General features: G+C 41.9%; 1 protein-coding gene across 1 annotated transcript in view; it reads right to left on the reverse strand.

Annotated features, from left to right (window-relative positions):
* The window catches only part of LOC125879706 (Na(+)/H(+) exchange regulatory cofactor NHE-RF2), a 55,499-nt gene that overhangs the window by 10,224 nt on the left and 25,845 nt on the right, over positions 1–19,430 (reverse strand). The window contains exon 3 of the mRNA XM_049561713.1: positions 6,332–6,553. Coding sequence (XP_049417670.1) covers positions 6,332–6,553 — 222 coding nt within the window. The remainder of the gene's footprint in view (positions 1–6,331; positions 6,554–19,430) is intronic.

Here is a 19,430-nt window from a genome sequence, read left to right on the forward strand (position 1 = left end):
TGCAATTTTCTGACCTTACCAGATTGTTCTATGATTTGCTTCTACCCACATACTCATTATAACCGTATATATACATTACTGATGATTACATATCAAAAATCTCTGTGTAAATATTTCTGAAAGCACCAATAGACAACCCTACAAAATCGTCACAATATTCTCCATATCGCCCATGCCTAGTGGACAGACATTACCATCCTAAGAGCCGCACTGCCAGCACACTTTAACAACTAACTTTCCGATCTGGCTTTATAAGGTTGTCCCCAGTATTGTGTGCCAGTAATGCAACACAGTGAGTCCTGTGCATGATAACAACGTAGAATTAAGTGTGTATTTTTTTGTGATGTGTGTAACAGAGTGTGAACAGATCATCACCCTGGTGTCTAATCAGTGTCGAGCAGATCTGTAGGCTATCATCAATTTAACCCTAAGTGTGTATGTGGGTATACTGGGAAAAATGAGTGTGTAGGTTCTTTGCTGTCACCCTCAAGTTTGTGAGAGGTCCAGACTGAGTACGCACTGCTGAGCACAGGCAGAGCAGAGAGACTGATGAGGCATTCACTGGTGTCACTGCTTCTGCCAACCATCGGCAGAAAGCTGAGCTCTCATCATAGCCTTTACAACGCTAGCCGCCGCTGACACACCTCCAGTGTAATGGGGCGTGGTGAGAGAAACAGACAGCGAGAGACGCAGAGAGAGAGAGAGATCTGTCATGGTTGTTCACCTCGCTAACAGGCTGCTGACAGATAACACAAGCGCTGTCTTGATGCATGGTCAGAGACGGTTGCAATTATCAGCGCCAGGACACACACGCACGCACACACGCACACACAAAGAGCAGCCAACTAACTCAAGAGAGGCTCAGATTTTCTGTCCAAACAAAACTACAACACAGAGATTAAGTTATTAAGCTGACATGACATCACATATTAACCAGAAAACTAGATATCTTGTTAAGTTGACCTTAAAGTGTCACACAGGAAATAAGATAACTGCGAACAGGCCAAAGCTTTATGTAAACAGTTAACATCCTTTCTCACACAGAAAAACATCCATTTTCCGTAACTGCTTATCCTGTTAGGGGTCACGGGGGGCTGGAGCCTATTCCAGCTGACATTGGAATAAATCAATTTATTTACATTTAGTAAGTGAATCAGCAGCGAGGAGTATGGCAAAAAATCCTAAGAAGAGTTTTTTGAGTGGATGCTCCAGATAGAAGAGAAACTTGGCATTCAGAGGAGGGATCAAAATAATAATTATAAAGAGAGTGCTCCTAAGGGTTGTGGGAGAGGCTCGCCTGCAGGCATACTCATAACCATGTGTTGACAGTGTTTATGTAATTACTCCCACTGCCAGAAGGGGGAGACAAACCCTTCACACTCCAGCTTTAAAAAAAAATAATAAAAAAATAAAAAATCAATTGTCAATATACCATAGTTGCTGATTGAGTTTCTGTCAGTTGACTAAATGTCAGCTCTAAGATCTTAATACATCTTAGATCTTTGCTTAGGCAAAATGTGTACATACAAGGCAAATAAAGCTCCTTTAATTGAACAAAATATGTCTTGAAACTCAGTGTGTTTACATGACATTCGAGAAAATCAATTGATTGTGTTCGTCTGACTAAAACTGGACTTGTAAAATACATGTAAGCATGTTAGTCTGACTGAAATCATACCAAATCGAAATATTCACACCCAGATAATGGGATTGGGAGTCAAATTACTCCTGCATGTATACAGTTACTCAGACCCAAGCTGGCCTAGGCACTTTGCACATGCTCCACAATTTCTGCCCCGGGCTTTGAGCCAGAAGTCAAATATCATTAAATGTGTAATAGAAGAGAGAAGAAAAAATAAAGTAAAGCGTACAGCAGGTACAAAATGTACAGAGCTGTAAAGTTGTTCACTGTGGTACCAGTTTGCTGCTACCTAACTGTAGCTCAGTTGTTTGTCGATTGTTTGGTCTGTGACGTAATAGGTCAACTGGAAAAAGGTCCAATACTAACAAGCTGAAAAGGTGCATATCGCCATCTATCGTAGCAGAGTTGGACATACTTCAGTCAATAAATCGATTCCCCTCTTGTGCTTGTATACTGGAACAAGGACAGTAGTCTGATTAAATGATTAACCGTAGCTCTACTAAGCCATTTAGTGACCTGCGACAGGATGTTCCCACACACTCTCATCAGCCATCTAATGTTCCAGTGGAACATCAGTACATCACTATTTTCAGTTGTCACTGAGGTGTGATCAACAACATTTGGCCTCTTACAGACTTTAGTTTTGATCATAGTTATCAGATGACAATGTTGGTTATCTATATTTTTGTCCATTAACTACATATTGTCAACAGTTTAAATAACAATAAACCATTCTGCAATACAGTAACCTTTTGGACTGATTTCCTATCTTCCATTTGGTGAGCTTACTACGATATAAAAATAAAACATGTGACCTTTTGTATATTATCCTTGTGTCTAGAAAAATACAACAGCTGGGACTCAAGATTTAGGTGAAAGAACTGATACCACTCTCTTCCTTACCACTATTTATATTTTAAATATGTAGCAGCCGGTTACTACATACTACATACTACAACTACATACATGTATTTACCATAGAAGAGAGTGGTATTGATCTTCTCATGTAACTCTTGGCAACAGTGGTGTTGTTAGGCCTGTGCGGCCTGAACATCTTATAAACAGCCCTGGATCTTCATATAAAAGCTACATATTATATATATATATATATATATATATATATATATATATATATATTTAAAAAATAAGATCATTGCAAGTTCGTGCGCATATCAGTAATCACTTTGATGTTGCAGCTGGTAAAGGTGGAGGCCATTTTAAATGTTTTATATACTGCTGGGTAGATTAATCTATAATAATCATCATTTATTAGTTGATTAGATTTTGTATTATCAATCTGAGTCTGCAAAGTAACTAATGCAGACAAATAATTATGGTAAAGTAAAAAATTTAAGATTTCTCTTTAAGATGTAGAGGAGGTAAAGTCAGAAGATGCATAAGATGGTACAAGTACAAGTATCCCAAAATTCCATCAATCCATTATCATATGCTTATCCAGGCTGGGTTGTGGGGGTAGCAGGCTAAGCAAAGCACCCAAGATGTCCCTCTCCCCAGCAACACTTTCCAGGTCCTCCTGGGAGACCCCGAGGCATTCTCAGGCCAGAGGAGATATGAAATCCCTCTGGTGCGTTCTGGGTCCTCCCGGGGCCTCCTACCAGAAGGACATGCCCAGAACACCTCCAACAGGAGGCGCCCAGGAGGCATCCTGATCAGATGCCCGAACCACCTCAACTGACCCCTTTTTCAACTGACCCAAAGGAGCAGCGGTTCTACTCCGAGCTCCCTCCGGATTTCCAAGCTCCTCACCCTATCTCTAAGGCTGAGCCCAGCCACCCCACAGAGGAAACTCATTTTGGCTGCTTGTATCCACGATCTCATTCTTTCGGTCACTACCCAGAGCTCATGACCATAGGTGAGAGTTAGGACATAGATGGACCAGTAAATCAAAAGCTTTGCAAAGTTTTCTGTTTCTACTCAATACTTATTAGCCTACTCACAACTACTGTTATCTTTAACATCAAATTCATACTTAATCTGGAAAGAAAAAAAAGTTTTTAAGCGTGAATAAGATGCCAAAGAGCAAAAAAAATCCATCAAAATAGAGCTCGGTCATCAAAATAATTACCCTGGGTAGGATCTCCCTGGAACCCCAAAGAGGTCAGCACTAAGCCCCCAATGTCCTCACATCCTAGAAAAGTCCCTGCTTGGCGAGAAAGCAAACATGCCTATTTCCCAATATATCAGACTACTGCGTTAATGTCTCTGTATTTGATTCTTCTACAAAATATCTTGTGAGTATACTATTTTTGAACAGGTTGGTTGGTCATTGGAGAAGGCAAAACAGGCTCTGCTCTCAATTCTGTTGTTGTGTCAAACAGCTTTCAAGTTTCTACAAGTTCATTTTAGGACATTTTGTTATAGACTGCTATCAAGTGCTGGCTGGAGGGTAAGAAATCAGGCCAAAAAATGTATAGGGGAAATTTTCTGAGACATGCAAAACCACAATGTTCTTTCATAGTTTTGGAAATCCAGAATGACTGCTGTGTAACCTCATTATCAGACCCTACTGGAGGCCTATTTGGCCTGCTCTGCTGCCTGGTATGGACCCTGATGAACAGCCAGTAAGGGGCAAAGGTCATGGGAATGAAGGGTGAATGTTGTGTGTATGATGATTTTTACTGCTAGCATGTTTTCTTCATTTTTAACCAGGGGAAAGTTGACCAAACACCCATGCTCTTTGTCACCCATTTCCTCTTCCGCAGATTTGAATAAGTGACCTTTATCTTTTATGCAACTGCCTCTGAAAAGCATGTGGTTCTGTTTATGACAGAAACATCTTCCATCACAGCTGCTTTCCACGCTTTCTCACCCATACCACACTGTCTGCCTCTATTCCTTTAAGTTTTATAAGAAGAAACAAATATAAACTCCTCCTCCATGTCTCTCCCTGTCAGGCCCTGGGATCAGACTGATTTATAACCGACTCCTCTCCCCTATGACCAGCCTCTCCTCTCCGTTCTGACACACAGTGAAGACTGAGTCCAGGCTTCAAGTCCTGTTATCTTTAGAAGCAGAGGCCTGGCAGCAGACACAAGTGTGACTGCTGCCATCTTAACTACAGCTGCAACAATATATGTAGATGGGGTCACATCTGTATTCAATCAGGTGGGAGAATGTGCATGGCTTAAGTTTTTAGACTCTTATAACAGCAACAAACTAATTAATGAGAAGTCTAGCTACTCTTTGGAACAGTGTAAAAATCTGAGGGATTAAGCAGTGTGTATAGTTGATCCTGGTGGTGGAATATATTAAGAATTGTACACAGATGACTGACTTTTATTTGCACTATTGCTGAGTTTAGTTTGTCCTTCTGTCTTACATACTTCCTTTGTGATTATATAAACACAAATAAATCATGCAAACACAGTGCAGAGACATCTTCTGACTTCTAGTGATGTTCTGAGCAGTCGAGAGCTGCTTCCCTTGGAAAAGCTCTGGTAGGCGGCGCTGTGTGTTGGTGTGTCATGGAGTAAATGCTCAGGAAAAGGTTACCTAAGTTTACATGTAGATTTATTTGGAGGTAATGGATTGGACGGTTGTGTGGAAATGTGGGTACGTGTGCAAAATCAGGCGTGTAGGCACACAGCAACACGTGTATACAGTTCAAACACACCTACAAAGATGCAAAAAAACCAACAAACCACCACGCTTCTCCAAAGTGGCTAGATGAAGGGTTATAAAAGGCCTCAAGAGAGATTTACTCACACCCAATCAATCATATTAGTCGCTGACGTGGACCAGACTAACCCAGAATCATTTATCAGTAATCACCTCATTTGTGTGAGTGCATTTTTCATGATCTTTTCACTCCTCTGCCTGGGTCTGCTCTGTCAACCAAGCACATGTGTGTATGAAAACACTCACATAATGCTCATTTTTTTGTGCTTGACGTTCTACAACTCAAATTCCTTCCAGTTTAACACCACAGCTGTATTGAGCACATACCCCTATCTGCCGCTGAAAATCTCGGGGTGGCATGCCAAAACCAAAAGTCATAACTGAATTTCTGTTATGCTGCTGTAGTACGTAGGCTATAGGCTGATTTACTTTGGTCTCTCAGGATGCTTTCACACCTGCCCTGTTTGGTTTGGTTCAATTGAACTCAAGTTTGTTTGCCCCCTAAGTGCAGTTCGTTTGGGCAGGTGTGAACACAACAATTGCACTCGGGTGTGCACCTAAACAATCCAACTGAGACCTCCTTGAAGAGGTGATCTCGAACTCTGGTGCGGTTCGTTTGTGGTGAGAACGTGTTCCGACCTGGATCTGAACCAACTGCAGTCACATGACACATTGTTTGGGTTAAACATGAGCATGTTACAGTCCTGGAGGATTATTAATGTGCACCTCCTCCTGTACTGCCTTAATATGCACATTCAGCACATCCAATGCACAACCATTCAAACTGTATGGTTTGACTAAAATGAACAATGACAGCAATATAGTCCACGATGAGCAGCGCTAAAATCAACCTGCGTAGTTGTCCCTCCATTGTGACATTAGAAAGTGTCACATTTATCTTGCAAGTGTACTCTTCTTCAACGTGACAACGTTCAATCTGACAGTATCAACAAATAAGTGAACCAGAGACAGGACTTTCTGCAGGATTATTGGATTGGATTGCATTATATTGTCATACCCGAACACTCCATCCACGATTCTCTATCTTACCTCAATCAGCCTGTCTTGCGGTCGGAGCCCGGCGTGGTCTGCAGCGGATCCTGGGTCCAGGGAGCGGATGTACTGTCCGGGCCGGGATCTGTCACTGTGGAGGTTGAAGCCGTAGCCCGTCTCAGACCGCATAAGGTGGCACAGACGTGGAACGAGCTCAGATGGGTCGACTTGGGTCCGTGATTGGGCCTGGGCCTGGGCTTCAGCCTGGGCAAGAGCCTCCTGGAGGAGAATGAGAAACGTGTGAACTTGTCTTTTGTACAAATAAAATATATATAAATAATGCAAACATTCATTAGTTAATGACAAAGACAGTGTGGAGAAGAAACCACAAGAGCCCCACGGTGAGATGTGATCATCCTCAGCTAGGGAGCAGCTAGAAATTGCACCACAACACTGGAATCTACGTTGCTTAAAAGCTTATAACAGAGGTATAAATGGTGCAGCATATGTAGGCAGACTGGGCACAGCATAGTGGCATTCTGCTGTCTGCAGGGCATGTGAACACAGCAGGTGACTAAAACACACAGCTGAGTCACTTTACTCATTTAGAACGACCACCTTTCAAGCCTGTAGGGTGAATGTTTTATACAAGGACTGTGGGTGGACTCAGAGTGTCACTTCAAGGCACTAATATGTTTGGAGCCTGATGCAGATGCTGTTTTTAGAAAAGAACAACAGTGTCTTCTCTTTCGGAGAATGAACTCTTTTGACGTGTGTGCAACCATGATGATATTCTTAAAAAAAGTTTTATTGAGTCTGTCCTGACCTTCTGTGTGATAATATGGTATAGCAACCTCAACCTGTCCAACATAACAACTGGATTAAGCCATTCAGGATTGCTCTGAGTTTGCAGGGGAGTTTGAGTTATCCCTGTCGATCCGGCATTTTGGGGTGCCTGCAGGCAGAACTAAGACATTTAAGGCATCCTTTTTCCAGTCGCCACTGGTCTGCTGAACTCTAAATGATCTGTCTACTGGAGATTAAATTGGTATGAGCTATCATCTGTTGTCTGAACTCTAAAACAGAACTAGTGGGAGGCTCTTTCTAAGAAGATCTTGTAACGTCTGATCTGTACTCTTGTGTTTTGTTATTGTGATGATTTAGTCGTGTGTGTGGGTATCTCTCTGTCTGCACCTAATCTTGCAAACTACTGGACCAATCAGCATAATTTTCTGTGTGCACATTTGTGACTGTATACTCAAGGACCTCTCGTGATTGCAGCGATTCCCAATCGTTTAAAACAGTTTTCATTAGGGATACACCAAAATGAAAATTTGTGGCCGAAGCTGAAGCCGAATAATATTAAACGCTTGGCCGAATACCCAATATTGTTGTTTAGTTTTTCATTAGTTTTTACAGATGAACCCCCTCCAGATTAGTGTTGTCACGGTACCAATATTGGGACCCACTGTATGATACCAATGAAAATATCATGGTTCTGAGTAGTATCACGATACCACAGCGAAAATGAGGCAGATGTGCCTTTTGTCATTTATAAAAAGATAAATCACTTTTCTATAATACATCAATGATATTTCAGTGGAATAAATTACTTACTGACTTATTCATACTTCAAAAGCAGCATCAATAAGTGATTAACATAGGGGGGATCAAAATAAAATAAATAAATGAAATAAAAATCAACCAGCCACCCTCCTCCCCGACAAGTCCCTTCATAAGTAAAGAACTGTCCCTAAAGTGCGGTGAGGTTTGTGGGCCGTGAACGGCTCGTTTCTCCTCTGACACACCACATACTGTGTGCCGCCACGGCTAAGCTGTTCAGGTACTTTTGGGCAGTCATGACAACAAGTTATTCACCTGGAGCCAGACTTCTCCGTCGCCGGTAAGCCGTTATAATGCGCCGCCGTATTTGACAGGAATACGTATTCCTGTCCGTGTCTGTGACCCCCGTTCAACCCACAACCGACGGGATTCGCCGTTTCGTTTCTGCTGCTGGTTGAAATCTGTACTCACACAGCGTGCTGAATGATTTATTTCGCCCGCACAAAACTATTTTTAGTCGCAAATGCGAGTGTGTTGACAGACGGAGTAAAATATCGCCACACTGCCGACATTTTAATCCATCTGTCACAGCACGCTGTTTGATTGCGTTATCAAAACACGGCGCTATTATTTGGCCTTGCTTTTCACTTATTCCACCAAATACCAAATGTGTGTTTTTTTTTCAATATTCGGCCGAATATATTCGGATACCAAATATTTGGTGCATCCCTAGTTTTCATTGACTGTTTTATGCCGTCATTAACTGCTGACTCCACTTAACTGGCTGGTAGGGGGGAGTGAGTCTTCCAGAAATCAGCTCGGCTAAAAACAAGTCTTACCTAGTCTGCTACAGGCCCTATTTTGACCTTTTTCATAGTGATGATGTTGCAGATTTTGTTGATATGGTCATTTTTCCTTGATATTTGTGCTTCTACCATAAGTAAGTAAATAGGCTATGTAGTTAAATGGTTTCTTTTTTGTCTATTTTAATTGTGTTTGTTGTTTCTATTTCCTTCTTCGTCATGGCGCCCGACAGAGATCTGAGAATACTCTCAGAGAGCTCCTAACTTAGGCTAACATTTTTAGTAAGGAGTCCTAGCCTAGGAGTGATTTAGGAAAGTTCTCGGAGCAACTCTGAGCAAGGAAGGGACAGACACTTTTACCTGAGTGAAAAGGTGTGGTCGACCCCGTTGTTAGGTATGATGCATTATTTTAACAAATGTGATTGGTTGTCAGATACACACCCCTTTTGTGAGCCTGCAAGGTGTGGACACCAAGTGGAAATGAAATGAATTGCTGACTGTGAAAGTGTTGTCACTGTTAGCGTCATCACTCTGCTGATGGAAGGTTGAGACAGACTCAAGTCATCACTGCTGCACTGTTGCATTTTTCAAGTTTTTCAAATATCTTATTGCTGTGATCATTTTATATCTGGTGTTACAGCATTATTGCGTTGGGTGGGAAATATGTGCATATCCCTAATGAGATCAACCACAAATATTATCCTTGCACGATTTGATCTGTGGCATTTTCTTAAGTCACTGTCATCCAGTGTGTGGAGAATATTTTTCCGATCTCTCTGGGTTTCTACCATTTTCTCCTTTGATAAAGAAACGGGTCCATGTCATTGGTCCGACAGCCCATTAGTCCGACGGTCCGCGGTGCTGAACGGCTCCTGGCGGGCGTATTTCTGCCTTGATGGTGCGACGCGACCGGCTCTGGGTCAGCTGGGAAAGGCTTGAGGCGGAGCAGGCTCACGGCTTATGAGTTTGTCACTCTCTTTTTCATTTTAACCCACACCATGATCTTTTCCTGACCCTAACCAAGTGGTTTTTGTGCCTAAACCTAACCAGACCTTAACCACAGGGCATCATGATGATTTCGGAACGGACTTCGGAACAATGGGTTTAATATGGTCGGAACAATGGGATGTCAGACCAATGGGCTGCTCCCAAAGAAACTCTGGAACCTCTTACAGTCCTCCTCTCTACTCCTAACAGTTCTCCACCTTAAGAGCTCTTTTAATGGCAGCGAGGCTTTGTGAATAACTTTTATCTTAACAAGGATCTAGTCTTAACTTTAAGGGAATTTCTAAGAAAACGTCACAGTTCTAAGAATTATCTAAGAATTTCATCACTAGACGCAGCTCTTTGTAAATACGGCCCCTGCACTCCACTGAGTGCACTCTTCTTGTTCTGTTTATGTTTTGTTATTGTTATGTTGTTGTGGACTGCTTGGCTTATTTTGCAAACCTAATTTCCCCTAGTGGGATGATAAAGCTGAACTGAACTTAACTAATCATTACTGCATTGTAAAAGAATGCAATTCTACTAAATCCCATTATGTTGTGAATGAGGAATAATAATAATTCATTACTTGTACATCATTGTTATTCTCCTTTTCATGTTTTCATTTTGTGCTGCCATTCAGTCGTAGAGCACTTCTTTCTGGGGTGAAACTGTCCATTTGCAGCATCACTGACAGCTCCAGCAGCGCGGGTGAAGACATTTATAGAACCTGTATAATTGTGCCTGGAGCTCTACAGTGTGATCACACTGATTTGCCACCTACACAGCGGGGAAGTGCACAGCGAGAGGGGTTGATAGCTGGTGGCCAGCTCTGTAACCTCAGCTGATATTAGCTGTGAGGTAACAGACAGGTAGAGTGGGTGTTGGGTGACCAAATATGAGTCTACATACGCTGCACATATTGTGTGCATAGGACAGTTCTGCAACCGCATTACGCAACATGAGAAGTCTATTGTTTCCACTGCATATGTGAGGCTACCATCATGGTCCAGCTTGTGCCTGCTAAAAATACATATGGAGTATGTGGGCAGGGTGAGAGTGAGAGAGGGAGTGTGTAGAGAGGAGAAGATGGTTTCTGATTTATTATGACAGAAAGACAGAGGAGAGCTTAAAAAGCTTTAAAAACTGTTTTAACTCATTAATGTCACCAAGCTCTATCTTGCATTCAACAACACTGTACGATTATTCCAAATGCACGTTAGGAATCATGGTTGAGCCTCCATCAGCACGACACTGCATGCAAATCTACCCCTCGACTAAAAAATAACACAGATGGCAACATATAATTTCATTTCAGGCACTGAATTCTTTAGGAATTCTTTAGGGTAGTGGTGATCCAGGCAGCGTGCCCTGAGAGGGAGGGACAGAGAAGGAAAGAGAGAGTAATAAAAACTCTCATGAATCTCTCAAGATCCTCCTTTTCTGGCCGGAGAGAAAGTTCCTGGGTTGGGCAGCATGGGTAGATCATCCAAAGGGGAGAAAAATATATTTAAAATCACACGTATTAACATCCAGGGATCTATGCAAAAGAGACTAAATGGTGGAGAAGGAGGAAGGGAATAAGCAAAGAGGTAGAGAGTGCGTGGGAGGGACAGAAAATTAGATGCAGCGAGAGGATTGAGAAATAGAGTTCAAGAAAAGAAACAGTGGAGTTAAGAGCATGCAGAGCCTGGAGAAAAGGAGCAGACAGATAAACAGATAAACAGAGCGGTATAGAAAAATGAAGATGACAGAAGTTTCCAGTTAGCGACCGTGGGGAGGAAAAGAGTTTGCAGTGGAACTCCTCTAACATAAACAGTGAGAGTAGCACAGCTGGGAGTCATTATGTGGGGGAGACGCAAGTGTCTGCCAATCTAACCTCGGACTGCCTCTCAATGCCTGTCCGCACCCCACTAATCACCCCCTGGGGCCTATGCCATCTCTTAAAGTCTCAGTCTTTGACGCTTGTGTGTGTTTTGGACACTTTTGATTTGGTCTTTTTGTGCCGTGGGTTTGATCCATACAAGCTTAACTGTGTATGCTTGTGTCAGTGATGGAGGGTGGCAACTCGACTGTGTGTGTCTGAGTGTCAGCGTGAGGCTACGTTCACATCACAAGTAAATGTGGCCCAGATCAGATTTTTTCAGAGCAGTGTGGACACAGGAATTTGTTTTTTTTTCTAATCAGATCTAGGCCACTTTCATTTGTGGCTCTAAATCTAACACATATATCTGATCATTGGCCATGTGATCGCTGCGGGATCGGTCCTAATGGAATTCATGTGTGTTGCGCAGGCTGTTCTTGTGCACTCTTTGCAAGTTTTCCTACGAGAAGTAATGCTCCAAAATTCGTACATATCCTACTAAATCATAACCCAGTAATTCGTGTATAATCCACGTATGTGGAATAAAGAAGGAACTAGTCTATGTAAGGAGGCATGTTGGGGTAGTGGATGGGTCACAAAACAAAGGACTTTCCCCAGAAGACTGATGTTCAGAACTGTTTGAACTTTGACTGAACTATAAATCATTTTAAAGTACGTCATCACCAGTTTTCTGTTCCTAAACCTAACCTTAATAATTTTACTTTGAGTGCGTAGCTTTATGTTAAGTATGTAATGTCATTCATGGGGTGCAAATTCCAAGGATATTATACAAATTGTTGGTTTTTCCAAGACATCCATGGTTTTTCTATGTCATGCTTCACTGTGCAGACGCAGATCACTCATCATAACTGTCTGAGCTGTCAGACATACAGCTGAAGTTACTGCACTGCTGCTGCCTTAAGCAGGATTCCTACTTGTGCATCAGCTCTATGCAGAACCTACGCTGTAGCCTTTGCACATGGTCTACGCCGTTGCGAGCATTTTTATTTATGCGGTGGTATATCTGTTGCAGTTACACCTCCAAAACACTGGTCAGGGGCGGGTTTCTGTGAGGTGCTTTAAAGTTTAGTTGATTCAAAACACACCAAAAACACACATTAAACATGGCTTAATAGCAACAATTTCAAACACAAGTCCTACTCTAATTCACAGCATTCACAGACAAAGCATTTGTCTCTTTGCAGGACACATTTTCCCCACAAATACAACATGTTAACGTTATTAGCACAAGCCTATGGCATTTTATATTGTATAAATTAGCCTAGCGTCTAACTGACATTTCCTCTCCTCAACTGAAGTCAGGGACAACAGCAACATTTAACAAAGGTAATGTTACGAAATTGGGCTCCATTACAACTCACAAGGTTCACTGACAAAACAACTGTCTTATACTAAACATGTTTTCCAAACAAATACAACATGCTAACGTTATTAGCACGAGCCTATGGCATTTTACATTGTATAAATTAGCCTAGTAGAATAGAGTGATTTCCTCTGCTCATATGAAGCCAGGATAAATCACACACAAGACTTAAAATGCTATTTTGTGGAGGCTTTATTATCTTAATAATTTATTGTTTCTTATCTGTGGAATTAAAGTAAATAAAAGCTTCGTTTCCACTGAGGGAAATGTTTTTCAGCTTACAAAAATAGACAGGAGGTCTGCGTCACTGCCACAAGTAGTTACATTTCTGGGGAGGTGCATGTCAGGCCATGGCGTCGATTTGATGCAGAAGTATAAATCCTGCATTAGGCTGCCTGAGTGGCCACTCAGAGGCTGGCTGCTTTTTGATGGGGACAGCTTGCCTACATGCCGTGACAGCGTTGTCGTAAGGCGCAGATGTTTTAAAGTTTGGAGGAACTGTTCCTCCATGAAACCCTTTACATTGCAGCCCCACCAATCCTGACTCCTCTCCTGGCCACACCCACACCTCCTTCTCCACTCTCACCACTAGCAATAGCTGGGCCATTTCTCCAAAAATATGCGACGCACTCTCCCAAACAGAAACACATGGCTAATTACTGCAGAATTACATCATCATGTCTGTTTATCAATTGTGCAACACACATGTGACGTTACTGGTTGCGTTTCAAGGCAGAGATCTGTCCACACTGATGTCACATATGTATGTCACCTCAAACATGAATACGAAAAATCCAGGCAGAAAGATCGGATCTGGAGAAATAATTAGAAATATGCATAATGCCATGTAATATAGATGTAGCCAAAGAGGGTCAGAGGGCCTGAAGTTACCACACAACCTCTCAAACCAGCGAGGCCATCGTTTGAAATGTGGCCACCATGTTTGTTTGAACTGTGGGTGTTGAAACCTCGTGGTTTTCGTGAAAAATATTTTGATGGGAGGCAGAAGGAGAACTTCGATGTCATGTTTTCCCACTCTGTCAGCAAACTAGCTTGTCAGGAAAGCTGTCGGTTATCAGCATCGGACAAAACATTCCCACTGGGACAAGACGCAGCAGGAACTGATGGGAAAAGTCAGTGTCCACGTTTTGTTCCAGATTCATGAATGTTCACACGGAAAAATTCTGCAATAAATCAGGGTGCGTTTCTATAAGGAAAACAAGATGGAATATTTCACGCCCACAGCTGAACACTATGGAGTTTGATGCAACGCACACACACATACACTGACTGACCTCTGTGTGACTGTGGCACACTGAGAGGATGTGCTGTCAATGGGACAAGTGCCATCATATGAATTCCTTTAGTTTCCTGTCACAATCAGCCTTTGTTTCTGTCAGTCTCTGTGAGTACATGTGTGGGAGAATACAGTGTACACACAAGACTTGTGTTTGACTCTGTGGTTGGGTTACACAATTTTGACTACATTAGAAATTATTTTGGTGTAGTGTATCGCAACAAGAGTTGTCACACAAGGCTGGAAGCTTTTTACAGAGGCAGCAGCTTTGACTTGAATCTACAGTCAGATCATTCACTGTCTGACAATATAAATGTGAGATAAATTCACACACATGATTCACCATTCACTGACCGCCGCCCCCCTTAGTTACTGTTGCTATGCTTATTGAGCTTTCATTTGTCACCAAACACAATTATATCAACTGTGGCTAGCCATATAATTAAACTAATGTCAGCTTCATGCGTTTCTACTGCTGACTTTAACGCTCCCAGCTGCCTTGCTTTAAAATGAGAATTGGAGTACAGTCACACATGAGCAAAATTAACGTTCACCAATGTTCACTTCCATTCGACGCAAGCCAAGGGGCCTTTAACAATTGCTTCCAGTGGCCAAGTAACTTTACATGTTTGCATGTAATGTTCGTGTGGAGTTCAACTCTGGTGAACTTTGACCAGTGAAGTCGCAGCCTCAACCAATAGCAATGAAGTATAAAGTATGAAGTGCTGCCATGTTTAACCAGACAATGCTGTGGGATATTGGCCATAAAAAATGCAAACTGCCCCACATGAGAGATGCTGCCTGGCTGACAGAGAGTTGGGAGACAGGCATGGAATGTAAAGATGGAAAGTGTGCCAGTAACATCTTTTTTTGTGGTATCTATTAGCAAGATAGCTAACATTAGCTGCAAGCTAGCTTTCTGTATGTCACATAAGTGAAAATTAGGTAAATTAAGCACAGTCCAAGCAGCTGCTATTTTTGTATTTTCATACAGTATGTTTCACTCTCAGCGTCACAACAGCACCACTGTAGGCTCCTGTAGTAATACACTAGCTGGACATGATAGTGTTAGATAGTCATTACAGCCCCATGCTCACATATGAAGAAATCCGAAGCTTGACAGATCTGCCGTACATAGAGTGCCGAAGTCACGCCCCTTCCGGTAAAGCTCATGGGACCTTAGAGCGGGAAAAATATGAATGGCAGTGAATGAGGAGAGAAATATTATCTTTTGGTCCCGTTTGAGTTGCGACATGAAATCCAAATATGTCGTTAATGAATTTAAAACATAAATTTTAAGGTCAAGAAAGTCATACTTTGTGGTAAAACTGTTGAGATGTAAGCTTTTGAAAAATACGTAATTAGAAAAACTACACAGGAGGCGGACGCGTATGTGACGTCATAGCCTTTGCTCGCTTCCAGCAGCTTAGGGTGACATCATCAATCATAAATCGGTTAATCATAAAACAGTGGAATTTCAGCAGGGAGACCAAGCTGCAGAAAGCGAGCGAAAGCTATGACGTCACATACGCGACCTCCTCCTGTACTCTTGAGTCTTTCTAATTAAACAGCTTACATCTCAACAGTTTTACCACAAAGTATGACTTTCTTGACCTTAAAATTTATGTTTTAAATTCATTAACAACATATTTAGATTTCATGTCGCAACTCAAATGGGAACAAAAGATAATATTGCTCTCCTCATTCACTGTCATTCATATTTTTTCCGATCTAAGGTCCCATGAGCTCTACCGGAAGGGGCGTGACTTCGGCACTCTATAGTTACAACTGCTAACCTGTGATTGGACGACCACTGTTCAGGGGAGGGATTTAGCAGAATGGTTAACTGAACAGTTCGTTTTCGTAATGGACAATCGGCACCTTGTGTGTGTTTGTGAACTGATCGTAACTAATGAAACAGGCATGTCTTACTGCTTTATACAACATGAAAGGGGCAGCTGAACAACAAATCAAAATACATCTTTCCTTTTACCTGAAGTGCTGTTTATCAGTCTAGATTGTTTTGGTGTGAGTTGCAGAGTGTTGAAGATATCAGCCATAGAGATGTCTGTCTTCTCTCAAATATAATGGAACTATATTGCACTCGGCTTGTGGTGCTCAAAGCACCAAAAAATACATTTGAAAATCTCAACAGCAATGTCTCTTTACAGAAATCATGACCTGGTAACTCAAGATAATCTGCAGAGCTTACTGTGAACAGTTTCATGTAGGAACTATCTCTTTCTACCAAACCACACTGGGCGACCGTATCACCGTGCAGAAGGAAGCATGCATCTACCGCCAGCTCACCTAGCACCACTGAGCGAGCTAACGTTACAGCTCAGCCAAGGAGGACACCATTAATGTTTACATCTCACACTGTCACAAGCCTCTCATCAATGAGTAGATGCACACTTCCTTCTGCGTGGTGATACGGTTGGTAGATGTAGGTCTGTAGACAGAAAATAGTTCCTACATGAAACTGCTCACAACAAGGTCTGAGGATTATCTTGAGTAACCAGGTCATGATTTCTAGAAAGAGACATTGCTGTTGAGTTTTTTTGGCACTTTGAGCACCACAAGCCGAGTGCCATCTAGTTCCATTATATTTAAGAGATGGCTGACATCTCCAACACTCTGCAACTCACACCAAAACAATCTAGACTGATAAACAGCACGACAGGTGAGAGGGAAAAAAAGTATTTTTGATTTGAGGATGAACTGTTCCTTTAACATGGATCTAGTTGTAGTCCCTGCGTTTTAAAGATCTGTCGATGTACCTGAGAAACACAGCAAGCTGTTCTATATGCTGTGTTTTTGTGACCCTCTTATTTACATTTGGGTCATAAACTGCACCTTAAATATGGTGAGATGAAACAGTTCAGGACATGCTTAAGTGTTGTTTTTTGCTGTGTGAAACTGATTTGTCATCAGGCAACCATTAATGTAGGAAATAAAATACTCAATTTGACTTTTTCCCTTTTTGTAAATTATTCACTTAGCAGCAGTAGCAGAGTGTGTGTGTGTGTGTGTTATGGTATCTGTGAATCTTAACGGGGCCAGTCTGAGCTTCATGTGGTGTATGACTGAGAACGAGGACATAAACAGTTTACTTGTTTAATTCGTGCGTCTATCTGTGTGTATATTTCCCTCTGCATGCGACTGCTGGCAGTGGCGTTGGCAGTTGATGAAACTGGATCGCAGCTTGTTGAATAATTGAGCGGCGGCCTACTGCGATGGATGGATCATGACCGCTGTTAACCCTTTCACAGCCAAGGATCACTGGCTCACTGTTGGCCCACAGCACAATGAAGTGTGTTTGGGCACGCATGCATGCGTGCGTGTGTTTATGTGTGCATGTGTGCTGTCAGACGTGTCTTTGAGTTGCTACAAAGGAACTTCAAATCCAGTGTGTGTGTGTATGCATGCATGTAAAGCATTTTGTCAACAATGCTCTCACTTGCATGCTTCCCAAAAGGGGATTATCGTAAACCTAATATCCCCATTGTAATAAATCAGGAGGTCAAGTTTCCTTTGAGCCCTGAGTCAAAAGTATGTAATTTTTCCTGCTGAGTTTGGTTTGCTCAAGACAAATATGAACTTAGAGTGACGGCATGCAACATCGTGGGAACTATTTTCAGTTTAACATGTGTGTCCTGTAAACACACACTCACCATTGTGCTTAAATGACTTATTTATTGACCAAAAACACTAGGTAAAGCAAAAGTACAAGTGTATATAGAGTACGTATTGGAAATCTGACAATGAGTCAAAGGACAGCAGGTTTACTGTAACAAACAAGAAGGCATTGTGTCAAACCGTTTCAGGGGAAAATCCAATCCGCAGTAAACTAAAAAGTGGCATTCATCTGTTTTTGTTCCATGGCCCTGATGTAAAAATTTTTTTAATGACTTTCCATAATTCCACCAGAGCTCTTCCATGACCTAAAAACTGTATCCCAGTTTGTTAATGTTACTTCTCAGCTTGGAAAATTTCTATTGGAGTCGACAGCCTGTTTTCCAGCTGGACTTGCTAGATATTACCATACGCCTACAGTGTTCAAAACAGCTCAAAACACTGACTTTTGCCACAATAAAATGTCAATCAAGTTGACGGATACATTCTAGTGTATCTAGTGTGTTCCTGGAACCATTGTCCAAGTTTGTTTTTCCAGAGCAAGAATTAAAACAATCATAGTATTGTGTTAGATTGAATAACTGTACTTTTATGCTGAGGGTTAACCAGCTCCATCCTGCAATACACAGCTTCATTTCCACATATTCTGTGGATCATTAGTTGGTGAGGAAGCTGATGTTCTGCCTGAGAAGAGCAGTGTTGGCTTCAGTCTTAAGCATGTTTCATGTATGTAGCCATCAAGTGCACATTTAAGACCCTTTTACAGGCTTTTCATTTTAAACAAATAAGCTGGAAACACTGAATGCTAAAGACAAAGGCTGCGTACAAAATTCCATACCAACAGTGTGATTAGACAGTATGTCAGAAACCTTAATATGAAACCAACAGTATAAGAATTACATCATATTTCTGGGGAAACAACAGTATGCAAACAGTGGTCACTATGCCAGCATAAATATCCCACAAAGCAATGTGGTAGACAGCAACGTTTGCAACAAACAATGGCGGTAAGCGACCAAGACAGCTCTGTAATGTCAATACGCTTCAATTTAATATAATATAATTTAATATATTTACCTGCCATGACAACGGCACAATGGCTGGTATTGTTTTCATCTTCTGTGTGTGTGTGTGTGTGTGTGTGTGGTCCCAGAAGCTGTATTGAATATTTTGCAATCATGCAAGACGGAATCACAAAACTTTACAGATGTGCAGTTGAGATCAAAATGAAGGCTGTGTTTGAAGATGGGCTTGGACCAAGCAAAGGGGTCAAGTTGAGGGCCAATGCCCCAGAAATGAGTTACTGTGGCAACCGTGTTGGTGTACAAACAAGCATCATCCCTGCAGCACTCTATGACGGCCGAGTTCATATATGGGTGTGGTCTGAGCAACGGCGCTGGAAGTAAAGCAGGGGTCTCTTGCTGCCTCGATTTACGCCCCTAGCTGACGTCTTCTTTTAAATTATTTTGAAATTGCTGGTAGAGCTGAGGTTGGCATGGGTTACCATGGTTACGCATCTCCAAGTGGCAAGGAGGTTCAAGAGTGATGTGGTAATTACAGCTAATTGCATCCGAAAAGATACATACAGAATGACAGTATACACATTGGAAATGTACAAGGGCGTC

Source organism: Epinephelus fuscoguttatus, linkage group LG19, assembly GCF_011397635.1.
Source record: "Epinephelus fuscoguttatus linkage group LG19, E.fuscoguttatus.final_Chr_v1".
Classification (NCBI taxonomy): Eukaryota; Metazoa; Chordata; class Actinopteri; order Perciformes; family Serranidae; genus Epinephelus; species Epinephelus fuscoguttatus.